Genomic DNA, 15,669 nt, shown 5'->3' with positions numbered 1-15,669 from the left:
TACCCTGTCAGAGATACCCAATGACAGTCGTTCCCTTGTAGTGCAATGGGGGAAGCTAGGGAATCCAATGGTTCCTCTCGGATAAAGTCTTGCAGTACACAAAAAGGGACTTGGCTTAGGAAAGCAGAGATGCCTTCCCTCACACACTATTAGAGGCACTGAGCCTAAGGGCTAGTCTACACTTACCGCGCGGGTCGACGCGGTGAGTTCGACTTTCCGGAGTTCGAACTATCGCGTCTGATCTAGACGCGATAGTTCGAACTCCGGAAGCGCTAGTTCGAACTCCGGTACTCCACCTCGGCAGCTGGAGTTAGCAGAGTCGACCTTGGAGCCGCGGAGTTCGGTTCCGCGGCGTCTGGACGGGTACGTAGTTCGAACTAGGGTAGTTCGAATTCAGCTACGCTATTCACGTAGCTGAATTTGCGTACCCTAGTTCGACCCCCATTCTTAGTGTAGACCAGGCCCCAGTCTGTAAGTAAACAGATGCTGTTCACAGATAGCCTTCTGACCCACAAATAGGCTAGACAGGAGGGAGGATAACTCACCAGAACACAGTCCATCCCACTTACAACCCAGAATTCATCAGCAACACTGAATTCCCAGAGAAACAAAGATGAGAATATGATTAAGAACCAGACCCCAGGTCACTAACTACAGGGATTAGATCTAGCTTTGTGGGGACTGCGGAAGAGTGGTTAGAGACCCTAGAGAGGCGCTGAGCTGAGGTCTTCGTCCAGCTCCATGGAGAAAGGGCAAGGGAGGAAGCCCCCACATCATGGTTACAGAGGACATTGAAGAAGCCCCAATTTCTCTGAAAGACGAAATCAGGCCTCTGAGCAATTGAAGCAGATACTTCAAACAGTTTAATAGGAAATGTGTGCACAGTATATACAAAATCCGGAGCTGGGTTATTTACATATGATCTTGTTTGTAAGATACATGGCCAGCACCTGAAAAAGAAATGTGAAGAGTCATCAGTATTTGTCCAGTGCCCCTTAATACACATAAACAGAGTGCAGAATACTAGGGAATAACAGTATGAAAACATGGACAGGGAATAAGCTGCTGGATACGGTATAGAAAACAATCACCAAAACAGGAAACACTACAAGATTAGGGGAACCCATATTACTTAATATAGTCACTTTTGAATTAGCAGAATGTGTCAATTCAACAGGGCTCTCTATTGATTTCCTTCCAATATTCAACTGTTACAGGAACATTGTCTCCCCATTGAGAAGTATAAGCAATAACATCCCAGACTCCCTCTGCCTTTCGCCCTCCTATGCTAACTGCTGCCTGGTGAATCCTCACAAGCCCTGCACCCAAGGGGACAGTAAACTGGGGAATGAGGTGGTGATGGAGACTAGAAACCTGACCATTCAGTGACCTTTTGATATGAGGTGAAGGATCATAGTAGCTAACTTTGGAGGATGAGTTATATCTGCTGAGCGCCTTCTCTGAAGGGCAGAGCATCCTTATCTCCCAATAACATCAGTGGGAGTTTGAGAACACTCAGCAACTCATAGGCTTGGGCAAGACAAATACAAAGGCCTTGGGTGACTAAAGTTAAGCACTAAAATCTGCAGGTAGAAGCCTAAATACCCATTATAGCCACCTGCAGAGGTGCTGATTAGGGCACTTAAATCTCTATCAGCTTTGTGGTGTTTCAAATAGATATTTGAAAAACAAGGGGACTGATGTTTAAAGGCATATTTGGCCTTTGGTTGCCATTAGACAACTTTATGCCAGGGGAGTGGGTTTTCCAAACCCGGATTCCTGAACTCAGACTCCTAACAACCACGGGTAGGTGCATCAATAGGGGTGGGGTTAGTTGTAAAGTCACCCTTTTGCTGCCCTATGTTGCAGTGGAGCAGGGCAAAGTAGCCATAAAGCTGCCCTAAGAGGCAGCTAGGAATTCCCCAGCATGTGCAAATCCCTAACACCCAGAGAACCAGCACAGAGAGTTCACAGCCCGTGTAGCTGGCTGTATGTCACCAACTCCTAGCTTCCTACCCAAGTATATGGGGTGTGAGCTGGGAACAGAAGATGGCACACACAGTGTGCGTTGTGCTACAGCTATCTCCAGTGTAGCAATGGCTGTTACAAGACAGCGTAATTTAGAACAGCCCAGAGTCTAGAGCTCAGGTGTATTTGAGGATCTGGGCCAGTACTTGGCTGTTACTATAGCAATGACCCCTGAGCAAGCAGTATAATGTACATGCTTATCAATGAGCTTGTCCAGAGGCTGCATGTCCATCAGAATGACTAGATGTCCTGATGTGTAATAAAAACGCTTTGAGTAATAAAAATCAACCCAGGCTACTTTACAGGGCCTGATCCTTCTCTCACTTACAGCATCTGAGCAGTAGGACAACGGCGAATACTGCCCAGGATTATAGTTGTCTCTGTCTTCTTCCAATTTTGGGTAGCGGGAGCGAGGAGTATAAGGGCCCTACTGTCAATCAAAACTTAACCCCACCTCTTGACCCAATAAGCCCTGCCCACTGGTCATCAGAAGCCTCACCGCATGGGGGTATTACTTCTGGGCGTCAAGGCGGACACATGACCGGAAGCAAGGTGTGTCATGTGACCCCTCTAAGAACTCCTTCCACTATACCAATCAGGATAGATTTTGCCCCGATAGGAACGCCCCGAGAGAAGATTTAACCAACCAGGGGGAGTTCCGGGGTTTGTGTGACCCCTCTAAGAACTTCTCCCACTGCCCTCTACCAATCAGGAGGGGCTTCAGCCACTAGAGAGCACCCTGAGAGGAGATTAGACCAATTGGGGGGAATTCTGGGGCTGGGTGACCATCCAGAAGTGGTTCGTGTGACCCCTCTAAGAACTCGTCCCACCACCCTCTACCAGTCGCGATGGGTTTCGGCTGCAGAGGACTGCCCTGAAAGGAGATTTGACCAAAACAGGGCAGGTTCTGGGATGGGGTGACCACCCAGAAGAGGGTTGTGTGACCCCTCTAAGAACTCCTCCCAATGCCCTCTGCCAATCAGAGTGCCGCACCATCACCGCACAAGTCCCAGAGCTGGACAGAGGAGGCTCTCTCTTACCAAGACGACATGTTTCAGAAATTGTGGAAAGGCTGAGAGGAAACGTGGACTCCTTTACCACCCCCCTGAGAACTTCAGACTTTGTTTTAGCCCCGCGAACCTTTGGACTTGTGTGGAGAAAGTGCTACAGCAGCAACAGTTCCGAAGAGGATGAGGGAACAGCCAAGGGGATTCCTTTGGCCCAGCCATTGATGGATACGCCAGAACCTGAACCCAAAGCCCAACCATTCATGAGACACACCAATGAGCATGGTGGCCTCTCGTTGTCCACCACCCTGGAGGAGGAAGGCGATCATTGCTTGGGGGAGTTACCGGCGGACAAGCTGAATGGAAAAGACATCGCTCAGGTAAATGAATGATTAAGAAGCGACAGTTGATGATGAGGTGTAATGAGGTTAGGAACCTGGGGTTGTGTAAATGTAAAAAACAAGCAGTGAGAACTTACACTTGTTTCTTGTCTGAGACAGCTCGATGATGCCTTTCTAGAGGACCCGGAGGCCCTGGACAACGTTGCATCAAGCAGCAAAGATGAACCGGGCCCGCCTTGTTTTTGCTGAACGCCGCTAAAAATTGTTGAAGAGGACTTCGAGGATGAAGGTTATAAGGAGTTTAAGAGAAGGTTTGGCATGGAACTCGCTGAGCCAGTGCCACATTGTGAGTGTAAAAATTTATGTGGACTATTGTATGCATTGCTATTTATGCTGTTCTTAATAACTGTCTTAGGGAAAAGCTTTTTGAAGATTATGAGGGCTATGTCATAGATGCCCCAGCCCAACGGCACCATGACTGTGTGATTTAGACTTCAACTTTATATGTAAATTTGTCAATTTAAATATGTAAATTTAAAAACCATCTATTGAAAAGGGCTTTGTGACTATCTGCATTTCTGTTAGAAGGTCTCTGGCCCTTAAGTGAGCTAAAAGTTTTAATGGAGCCTCTTGGTTTGTTTTCAAGGAGCTGTATGTCTTTTAAATAAAAAAAATGGTTTGTGAGAATCTAACTTTTGTGGTTTTGTGTAAAAAAGACCCATTTACAGCAAAAAGCTGAAATGTATGTTGTGGGAGGAGAAAAATCCTAAAAATGTGTTTATAGTGTAACCATTCTGCCCATCAGAGTTGGCAGCAACAAGAGCTGCGTTCAGTTGCTAGGAACTCCATTCCAATAACACAATGCAAAACTGGCTCAAGCCCTCAGCCAGTGGGGCACTGAGGCTCCCCTACTACAAGCTAAAATCACCACTTACTGTGTTAAGTAGTAGGGAGGACTCAGTGCTGGTTCACCATTAGCCCAAAGTGAATTCAGCTCTGCAGTCTGTAATCAGACTCTGCATGGAATCAAAATTAGCACTAACATTTCACAGTGGAGACAGGAAGAAGAGATAGAATTAGTGTCTGGGGCTCACCAGGTACAAATACCTCTCCCCAGCCTTTCTCAATTTGCTGAGTTTTGGAACCCACGTCCCCTGCCTAGCGAGTGCTACTTAGTTGATGGCGAGTCCCTCTGCCATAAAAGGCCAAGTACAGGTCCACTGTCCTTGATTCACATAATCAGGATAACAACACTTTATTCTTTCTGCCTCAGTAACAGAGAAACTGGGGTTCCCACAGCAGCCAAAGTGATCATTTGGGCTACTGTGGGCTCATGCTAGGCGGGGTGGGTGTGCCTGTGCAAACGAGATCAACCCCTGACGTTCTTTTCCACAACTCACCACCAAATGTCAGGATAGATCTCATCCTGACTCTGCTTACAACAGTAAAACAAACAGGGATGGTTCAGACATGTGTTTGAGTACAATAGAGTTGACTAATCCTGTTGACCTGAATGGTTTTAACCACACCCCCACTGAATAGCGAAGCTAACTGTGACTACTTATCGTTGTTGTCATAGGGATAAATTTGATTGGTGTGCACCCATGGTAAGGGAGGTGGGTGGGTGAGTTCTGATTAATATGAAATGAAATAAAACTTCAGGAATTTGCAGATGCTATTGGACAGTTTAAATATGACTCGGGAGTTGGTTGGATGCTATGGGTCAATTCAAAGCCATTAAAAGTTTAAATTAATATATTTACAACAAACAAACCAAAGCCCCCCCCCCCCAAGGGTCTAAACCAAAACTGAAATGTTTCAAGGGGTCACAAACCTTCAACATGCTTTAGAAGAAGCATTTGCTCTAAAGACAATCAAACATTTAAAAGCTCTGGAGGGCTTATTATGGTTGTGATACAACCATTTTATTTCAACCCCCACCCCAAATAATATGCATGAAAGAAATGTTTTAAAAAACAAGCCCCAAAGAGATGTATTGATATCTGCAAAAGGTCCCCACTTGGGACTGAGGGGGGGACAGTTACATTAAGGATTGGGGATTTACTGTTTAATACTGTACTGTAAGAAGGCCCTGCAGAAAAATGGATTTTAACTAAAAGAAAAAATGTAGCCAAAAGCAGCTGAGTTGTGCAGCCAGCTTAATTCCCCCACCCCAGCTCCCAAAAGGGAATGTTAGGAAGGGGCCTAAAGTCCTTAAGTCTCTAGTATTTCAGAGCTGTAGCCATCAAATCAACCTGCTCGCTACTGTTTTGAAGTCCTTTTGAAACAAAGGGTTAGGATGGTATGAACGTCTCCAAAATACCTGAGGTTGTTTTTTTCAACAGAATCTCTTGAATGGCTGCTGGGCTGCAAGAGGAGGTATGCTCCCTGTTTTCAACTCTGAAAATATATATTGTATAATATCACTCGTTGGCCGTGCTGTCTTAGTAAATAATGGTGACTATGTTTATTGCAGTGTGATCTGTTTAGCATGGAACTAGTAACTTTAAATTGCATTTCATCACCAGGCCAAGGTAAAAACCATTGTAACTGTAGTTTTGCTTAATAACGTCAGGTACTACACAGGTTGTATAGAGATTTGGGACTAATACTAACTAACAGTTTTTGCTTGTTCTTTAATTCAAAGGCCCAAACACACATTGAGGGGGACAGAACAAGCATGTTCCTGCAACACTTTATCCTGTAGTAGAAGGTAACTTTCTGCAATTGGCTATTAAATGCGTGTGGGATTATTGAAAACTATTTTGTTGCAAACTGTATTTTAAACTCTCTCTCTCTCTGTAAAACATAGGTGGGATTTTTTTTAAGTATATGGCTGCAAACTGATGGTAATGGTGTGTTTCAAACTAAGAGGGTGTTGGTTTTTTAGTGTGCAAAATGTGTTTTAACCTGGATTTTAAAAGTTGATTTTAAAAGCCGTTTGGTTTTTATTTTGCAAAATGAGGTGTATTTAAAAAAAAGTTTGTGGGTTTGTTGTTTTAAATGGTAGAAACAAACTCAAAACTCCTGTTCGTTATACAGACTGAAATGGATTATTTTGTTTTAAAGCTATGACTTTTTAAATAAAATATTCATTAGGGTATTTTTCTATTTTTAAGTTTACAAGACAGTTTCATGTGATTTATAATAAATAATAATAATGATAATATCATCTGCTCCACAAACCTACCCAATACCAGCAGTGTGAGAGACCCTGACGAACTCTCTCAGTACCTGTTTTCCCCCAACTATAAGGTTCCATCCTGCAAGTTTATCGACGATGAAACAGCATGAGTGTCTTGAAAGGACCCAAAAGACCAGTACTCTGTCTCTGGAAATACCAGTGTTTTCATAGCCTGTTTCACCACTGCTTATGCCCGCATAGAACTATACAAACTGCTAGACAGATTTCAAAAGCAGTGCCTGTACCATGACACTGACTTGGTGATATGTGTGAAAAGGGAGGGTGACTGGAATCCTCCTCTGCGGAATTATTTAGGCAAGACACCGCCAGATCAACACATCACCGAGTTTGTGTCAGCAGGACCGAAAACATACAGATAAAAGCTATCGGGAAGAAAGGCCTGCATGAAAGTCAAAAGGTATTACCCTGAACGTAGCAAATTGTGAAAAGATCAACTTGGACAGTTTGAAAGATCTAGTTCTGGACTATTGCATGGGCCTGTGAGAAAACACCTCCAAAAAGATAGAGGTTCAGCAGCCCTCTATCATAAGGAACAAAAATCAGTGGCAAATAAAGACAAAAACCCTTAAGAAAAACACAGAAAATTGTTTCCACCAAGAAGGTCCTAGGAGAAGGGTTTAAAACCCTGCCCTATGGCTTTAAAAATGGATCTGAGGTGGAAACACCCCTTTTCTGCAATTCTTGCGGGGCCTAGCAACTATGGGAAAATGTGTTGGATAATGCCAAACAAACATTGTCTGTTATGCCTGAGAGTATTGGATAACATAGCTATAAAAATCATTGCAAGATACACATGTCTGGGCTTGCCGAAACATGTTTTAAGCAAGGCTAGATATGCCCAAGAATTTAAATTAGGTTTTACAAAATTCATCACCATCCGGTCGTTTAGCACTAAGTCGTTAGAATACAATTTAAGATAAACCCTTGCTACGATGATGTAAGAAAAACATGCAGTGATAGCTGCAGGCGACAGAGTGGGGGTCTTATAATTGTCTATTGTGAAACACATTATCTGTGGCATTTTTGTTTAAAAATTTCATAATGCTTTTAGGAAACAACACGCTATTCGCTCTCCACAGTTACACTTCACCAGATACAAGGTGAGCCAATGTTCACCGGGTTGGTTATGTGGATGCGTGTTGACCACCAAACCTAAGGGTTTCTGAGACAACTTGCTGCCAGGGAGCCAATCATAAGGGAATTCTTTTTTGTGTAAGGGGCCATTGATGAGACACGTGAGAGCTGCACGGTGTCCATGTTCACATATAGTCAAGCAGAACATTTCTCCTCTGATTTATCACTATGATGTTGTCAAAAACCCCATACACGATCATATTGACGGTGATGGTTAGAGCCATCCCAAAATGTATTTCTGCTCTCAGGTTCCCGGTTTTAAACAGGGAACAGTGATTGGTGCATTCCTGGTTGGGAGACAGGTCAAAGGCAAACAAGGTGTAACCTCACGGTTGATTAACAGAGAACGATCTTTCACGTGTTTACCAGCTGTCTGTACCAGATTCATGTATCCTCTCATGCAGTGTTCTGCCTCGAAGTCTGGTTGCAGAGGCTTGGTTATGGAATATTCCACCTACGCCAGCCTCGTACATCCAGGAAGGGCATATCCCACCTGGGCTTTGTAATAGTTCCTGTAGATGGTGGGGTCGCTGTAATTTTTTAGGATCGCCAATGTTTTGCTTTTTAGAAACCTCGCTCTCTCCGGGGACACAGGTGCACCTTGATGATCACCTTGCCAAAGCAATACAAGACGTGTCTGTTCTGATCTGTCTTTATTTCAATGGTAATGGTATCGATGTGGTGTTTTCTGACAGGAACGTAATGAGGTTTATCGTAGGTGATGGTGACAAACTCATTGTTCCTTCCTCGGACAGAGAGACAATGTAACAGGGGAACAGAAAAGTCCCCCACAAACTCATGTTCTACAATATCTGTGAACAGACGCAAGAAATTAAAAGCCGTGTGATGTCTGCTGAGAAGGGGAATTTTTGGACTCTATGCTTCGGGCCCAAACCTAGAATGTTAGCTGATAGAAAACATACAAGTAAAATTGGCAGATTTAAGACTAACTTTTCTACCCCCAGGGTCGTAGTTCATGACCACCTCAGGCGGTGTGGGATGACGAACCACAGTACTGTTCATATGATCCAATAATTCAGGTATGGACGAGTAATAACCTCGTTGTAGGATAAACTCCATGCCACACCTGCAAAGGTGATTTCAAAAGGGGTGTCTTCATTGATAGTGTTCCGGCTGTGCGGGTATTGTATTTCCACTAACCCACCTCCCAGGCTCTCTGGATATCCCAGGGCTTAATTAGCCATATTATAAAGCTCAAGCTGGTGTTCTGAGGAAAAACTGCAGAGCTGGCATTGCTGGGCAACGTAATGTAGAACCCGCTGTCGCTCATTTTTCTCTCTCTCTGTCTTTGCAGGAGGAATCTTTTTGTTTGTTTGTTTTGTTCACGTCTAAATGTCACAGAGTTGAGAAGCTTCCACCCAGCTGTTAAACTTATCGCCTCCTCAAACCATTTCATCAGTAGCTGTTTTCTCCCTTTTCCTTTATCCGCTAGAACTTTTTCAATCCTGTAAATCCTGTCTTGTTTAGGATTTACTTTTTGTAATTCTTCAGGGCAAAAAGATCCAGTAACTGTCTCACCCTCGTAATCTTTTAATCAGTATACAGGTCTCTGGCTCCTGGTTAAGGCTTCATCCACTATAAATAGCTCATCAGTAAACGTCTGTTCATAACCTTTTTCAAAGGCTCCTTTGACTTTAGATAGTCTCACGTGGTCGCCTTTTCTAAAAGGGGCAACAACTGGTTTTATTTTAAAACCATCTCTATAAACTGTTTTCCATATCTTCAGAGAATGTGAAGGATTAACATCAGCAGGACTGGTACGTATAGTTCTGTGAAAGCTCCGGTTGTCACTCTTTATAAAGTCAGATAATACGTCTTAAAGCCTCTGTTGTGTTTGGAGAACCGGTGCACATCTACCAGATCTTCCTGCCATTGCGCGTCCACATCTGAAACAATGGTCTTGTTTCTTTTAAAATGTATTTGAGCCAGTTTGTGTAAAGTGTAAGCATCTGATCTGAAAGCTAAGCTGTTACCTGTCTTCTATTTAAAAAGTTTTACTGTGCTTTTTGGCCACTCAAAAAGAGGATTCCCCCACCAAAGCTCCCAGCATCCCTGGGGATGTAATCTATTTTCATTAACAGAGCTGTCTGTGGAGACAGGACTGTTCCTGGTACCGTCTTTTACTAACGCAAGTATGGAGGGGATACAGTCATAGGGACACATTTAAATAAGTTTAATTAATTGCCTGGTTTAACACAACCTTTGACAGCCACCTGTAAAAATGGACGCCATGACCCCTACAACGAAAGACTCTGAGCTGGTTCATTCTTCTATTTTGTCCTTTTCCGGATTTTCCTCTTGAGATCCGCATCTCAGACAGGAGCAAAAACAGCTGATGCACAACAGGGCTACCGATGTGTAAGTTCTCAAAGGCCTCTTGAAAGGCATCGTCGAACTGTTGAGAGATTTTCAGACAAAAAACAGTGTAAGCAACCCTCTGCTTGTTCTTAGATTTATGCAATGCCAAGTTGATTCCTAACCCCATTATACCCCCATGATCGACCATCGCTTCTTAATCATTCATTTACCTGAGCAACGTCTTTCCCGTTCACCTTGTCCACCAGTGACTCCCCCAAGCCATGATCATCTTCCCACTTTGGGGGGGGGGGTCGTCACACTCATCGGGGTTCTTCACGAGGGTTCGGGGTCGGGTCCTGAGGTATCTATCAATGGTCGAGTCAAAGGGCCCTCCTCGGAACTGTAACTGCTATAGCGCTTTATCCATACAAGCCCAAAGGTCCTCGGGGCTAAAACAAAGTCTGAAGTTCTCAGGGGAGTGGTAAAGGAGTCCATGTCTCCTCTCAGCCTTTCCACAATTCATAAAACACGTCTTCTTGGTAAGAGATGGCCTCCTCTGCCCAGCGCTGGGACTTATGAGGTGATGTGCTGCACTCTGATTGGCAGAGGGCATTGGAAGGAGTTCTTAGAGGGGTCACACAACCCTCTTCTGGGAGGTTCACCCCTTCCGAGAACCTACCTTGTTTTGGTCAACTCTCCTCTTGGGGCAGTCCTCTGTAGCTGAAACCCATCGCAACTGGTAAAGGGTGGTGAGAGGAGTTCCTAGAAGGGTCACATGAAGCACTTCCGGATGGGTCACCCCACCCCAGAATTCCCCCCAGTTGGTCAAATCTCCTCTTGGAGTGATCCCCAGTGGCTGAAACCCACCCTGATCGGTAGATGGCAGTGGGAGGAGTTCTTAGAGGGGTCACACAAAGGACAGGTCACCTGCCCCGGAACTCCCCTTGATTGGTCAAGTCTTCCCTCGGGGCATTCCTATTGGGGCGAAACCCACCCTGATCGGTAGATGGCAGTGGGAGGAGTCCTTAGAGGGGTCACATGACACATCTTGCTGCCGGGGTCAAGGGGTGGGATTAACATTTGATTGATGGTAGGGCCCTTATACCACTGGAGTGCCTTGTTCTGTTTGTCTCCGTTCTGCTTCATTCGCCAAGCGCTCGGCCAGGACAGATGTCACTTATGAGCTCAGTTGCCACCAGCTGGACAGTGGGACTTGGGTCTTTCTCTAGGACCCGGAGAGCTGAAATTACAGAGGACATCACGTTAGTGAACAGACTGTCAAATCACAGCTAAGCGTGATCACAGAACCTTGAAGTACCTGAGCAGAATGATCACATGGAAAAATGTGAAACTGGGCTCAGTCCTTCTATTGGGGTGGAAAATACATGAGAGATGAATAGGCCTCACTTTTCATATAGTCACCTGTGCCTGAAATAGCTGGAGACTTATTACTTCTGAATACCACAAGACAGCAGCTCTCCAATACAAACAAAGCTTTAGGGTCCCTCATTAGGTCCCTTCCATGCTCCCAACTGTGGGGAGACCCTGACTCTACCAGAAAGTCATCCACTCCGCTGCAAATGGAAGGAAGTCCATTGTTTCAATAGCTTCCACTTTTCAGTTATTTTCCAGCTCTATTCAGGAGCCACTGCCTGAGCTCAACTCAACGTGGAATTTAACACAGGCCAGGTCCAAGCTGGTTTGCGCATGATACAGGGCACCTACTGGAAGCAAAATTGCTGGTGGGAAATTTGGGGTAGCAGAAAGTGGCTACTTCTCACTTGGGGAGTCCACAGAAAGCCAATAAAGCCCAAAGTGTGGAGAGCACTGGCTGGGAAGGGGGCATTGCCAGGACAACCAGGAGATGCACTGACTCATATCACACCTTCTGCAGCTTCCTCCTTCAGGGGAAATTAAGGCTGACTTTCTACTGGGCAAGAGTGAATTTGTCCTTTGATGTGTGGCTGATGCACTTTGCACCAGTGGTATCGGTTACTGCTGCTTGTCAGCTAAATTCCTTTATAACTCATTAATGAGCAGGACTTCAGCTGTATTTATCACTTACACATCAGCAGATGTTCCAGGTCCAGCCATTTCATACGCTGAGTGTCTGTGTGTTCCAGGATGATGCCTAAATACACAATGTCAAATAAATAACAACAATAACAATAAAACCTTCCCTTGTTGAGTGCAAAGTGATATTAGCAGCCCTTAGACAGGTCTTTGGGGTCTCCTACTGTGGGCCTAAGGGTGAGCTGTGGGCAAGAGGATGCTAGAGCAGTTTAGAGTCCACACTGAAGAGAATGAGAGAGACATTTTTTAAAAAGAATGTTTACATAAAACCCATTTGCTTGATGAAACAGTCTGTGCTCCTCTTGCCACTGCAGTCAGTTATTGGAGACATACTACGATAGTGTTTGGTCTAGTGGTCTGAGCAAAGGACTGGGGCCAGGAATAAGCGAGTTCTAAGCAGGGATCTCACAAGGTGACTGATAGGTGAGCCCCAATGCCTGCCTGTCTCACATGGGTGTGCTAGGGAGAAGAGGCCACAGGGCCAAACAGGAGGAACCTAATGCTTCCTTGACAAGGTGCTGTGGCCAGGAAGGTGAAACAGCAGGCGCTATGGGGAGGTGGGCTGCTTGCCTCCCAGTGATGAAGTCACAGTGAGGAGCACTGAACAGCACTGGGTAGGTCTGCACTTTGAGCTAGAGGTATCACACCCAGTTCAATGGGACAGGCCCACACTAGCTCTGACAGCGCTAGCATTAGAATGTAGCTAAGGCAGCACAAGCCGTGGGAGGAGCAGCCACTGTGAGAATAGACTTTGGGGTTTGGATGGGATCATACTTGGGGTGGTTAAACCTCCTGCTGCTCCTGCCGCCGCAGCTACTCTCTATTTTTAGCACAAAGGGCTAGTGCGGGTGTGTCTCATCAAGATGGGAATTATACCCCCAGCTCAAAGTGTAACCATGCCCTACGTGACAGTGTCCCAGGCACTACTACGAAATGACTGCACCGTGCTTCCCCTGCAACAATCCCGAAGCACTTTATAGCAACTAATGAATTCCTCCGACCACCATCCTGGAGAGGTAGGGACATTAACATCTCCATCTATGGGTGGGAAGCTGAGGCACAGAGAGATTAATGGCAGCTCAGTGCTGCACAGTGGGATTTTTTCTGTCTCCCTCAATGGGAATATCAAAAGGGACACTGGGCATCATCTCTCACCAGCTAAGTTGGCGGCACCTGCCCGGATCCCTTCCCAGCTGCTACTGAAGGACGCGATGGTTGTGCTATACAAGTTCTCCAGCAGTTCTGCATTTTCTTTGGCCTAGAGGAAATCAGGGACACATGAGCTCTCTCTGGCTAGAAGTGCCCTTTGACTGCCAGCACATGCTTTTATGAACCACAGGTAAATAAGAGCAAGAACAGGTGGCTGGGTAGAAGTGGAAAAAATGGGAATCTGGGGCAGATTTACATTTCCCATCACCCTCCAGTCAATAATCTCCTACAGTTCAACAGCTCACTCACAAGGTGTCTGCAAATGTCCACCTGGAGCTCTTCAGGCTTCAGCTCGGCTCTGCCACCAAGGTGCTTATTGATCGCATGTTGGAGTCTCTTCAGTCCCAAAAACGGGAAACAGAGGTGAAATGTAGCTCTGCATGCCTGAAAAAGAGCGTCACACCATTGACTTGTTCCCTACCGAGTGCTGTGTTCAATCAAAGGGAACTCATCTGCGTGACTGCTCATCTATTCCAGGACAAAAAGGGATTCATCTGGATGTGACTGGCAGAAACATGCAGGAATGACTAATAGAGGGGAGAGCTTCCACTGAAACCTGGAGGTAGCATCAATGTCTTTTGGGAACAGATATACCGATGAAAGCTGCTTCACCAGGCACAGCTGTGGTCTCTCCTCTGTTCTGGGGAGGCAGGGGCCTGGGGTGAAGAGTCAGACAGGAACAGAGACCTGTAGGGGTCAGACCCATGACCTATCCTGGATTCTGGTGAGGCAGCCATGGACCAACCTGGCTGGAAGTGACTCAGCAGGAGGGCAATGAACTGAGGGGAGAATTTGGGCCTCCACAACAAGCAGGAATAGCAGTGCTCCCCTGGCACTGGGAGGAAGATTCCTTTGGCTTAGTAAATAAGTCACTGTTGGTCTTACCATTGAAACCTCGGGGCTTGGGTCTTGCAGGTGCAGCAGAAGTATGACCCAGCTCTTTCGAACCTGCTCAGCGAAATAGGCCTTCCATTTTTTCTTTGTCAACTGAGCCAGGATGCCAAATAGGACAAAGGCCACTGAGCGAAGACCATCATTCTCCTACAGCCAAGAAAGCCCCACAACTTGGTAAGTAAGGGACAATCCCATCACGCACCTCACACAGCCGTCTCTTCTACGCTAAAGTAGAGTGATTGCAACTACAGCTAGTCAGATAAACTTTAATTAACCAATTTTTTATTCAAATTTTCTGATTCATGAAAGTATTTTAGAGACAGTTCAATTTTGATGAAATTCCTCCAGAAGCCAGGCAGGGTCCTTAGAAACCTGCCTGGTGTCTTGCCAGTACAACCATCCAGCTCCTTGGCAGCCAATCTAGCAGGCTGACTGGGATCATAGGCTTCCAGGCTCCCAGCTTTGGGGGGGAAGGATAGCTCAGTGGTTTGAGCATTGGCCTGCTAAACCCAGGTTTGTAAGTTCAGTCCCTGGGGGGCCATTTTGGGAACTGGGATAAAAAGCTGAGGATTGGTCCTGCTTTGAGCAGAGGGTTGGACTAGATGACCTCCTGAGGTCCCTTCCAATTCTATGACCCTGGGGGTCCTAGCTCTCAAATTTGCAACTCCCTGGCACCTCTAGCTCCCAGAGTTTCCTGGGTTCCCAGCACCAGGATAGTCTGAGAGCAGACTGCCCCGGGCCAAGGCTTCCAACAGAGCTAGGTTGAGAATAGTAATTCTGTTTCACAAGGAGTTCTGAAGTTTGGGGGAGGGGTTCCCACAAATAGGAACAAAACCAAAATTTGAAATCTCAAAAATTCTCTGCAAAACAGAATTATCATTCCAACCCTCTCACATAAAAACGGTATAGAGCAGGCCCAACACTTTCTATTGCACTCTGTAACCCCCTTTTCATGGTTATCTAGCTACCTAATCTAGTATTCAGACTTTCTTTGAGGTTCTCAGTGGCAATCAAGAACAGAAGGGTGAGACTGTGGGAGCAGGGATGTCATCCCCATCCTCCTAATGTTCTCCTCCTCCGTAAAACACCTCCCTTCCCTGGGGCCTAAAATCTCTGCACTCTGACATGAGCAATGCCCAGGGAGTCCACATCACACATCGTAAATCGAGTCTAATCAAGATCGGTTGAACTGGGGTTGGAGAGTTCTGTTCACATACATCGTCAAAGTAGGCCCGGATCTGTTCGGTGAGGTTTTTGAAGGAAGAACCAATGTCCTTCTCTTTCAGCTCCTTCAGGACTTTGGCCAGTGCTTTCATGCTCTCACCAATCACTTCAGAACTGAAAACGTCATGTAAGGCCCCGATCAGTATGTCCAGAAGAAACTTCTTGTATTTTTTCACCTGTACAAACATACGACATTAAAGAAAACGTATCACTGATCACACTTCTAAGAACTTTT

General features: G+C 45.6%; 1 protein-coding gene across 1 annotated transcript in view; it reads right to left on the bottom strand.

Moving 5' to 3' along the window:
* Window positions 1-956: 956 nt before the first annotated feature.
* The window catches only part of LOC123353802 (maestro heat-like repeat-containing protein family member 2B), a 47,738-nt gene continuing 33,025 nt past the window's right edge, over window positions 957-15,669 (bottom strand). Inside the window, exons 29-34 of the mRNA XM_044995216.1 lie at window positions 15,428-15,610; window positions 14,202-14,357; window positions 13,566-13,700; window positions 13,263-13,365; window positions 12,100-12,165; window positions 957-11,274 (exon numbers count right to left, since the gene is read on the bottom strand). Of these exons, the coding sequence (XP_044851151.1) occupies window positions 11,177-11,274; window positions 12,100-12,165; window positions 13,263-13,365; window positions 13,566-13,700; window positions 14,202-14,357; window positions 15,428-15,610 (741 nt within the window). The 3' untranslated portion in view covers window positions 957-11,176. The remainder of the gene's footprint in view (window positions 11,275-12,099; window positions 12,166-13,262; window positions 13,366-13,565; window positions 13,701-14,201; window positions 14,358-15,427; window positions 15,611-15,669) is intronic.

Source organism: Mauremys mutica, chromosome 20, assembly GCF_020497125.1.
Source record: "Mauremys mutica isolate MM-2020 ecotype Southern chromosome 20, ASM2049712v1, whole genome shotgun sequence".
In the NCBI taxonomy this organism is placed as follows: Eukaryota; Metazoa; Chordata; order Testudines; family Geoemydidae; genus Mauremys; species Mauremys mutica.
Note: the sequence above shows the minus strand (reverse complement) of the source record. Positions and strands in the feature narration are given on the sequence as shown.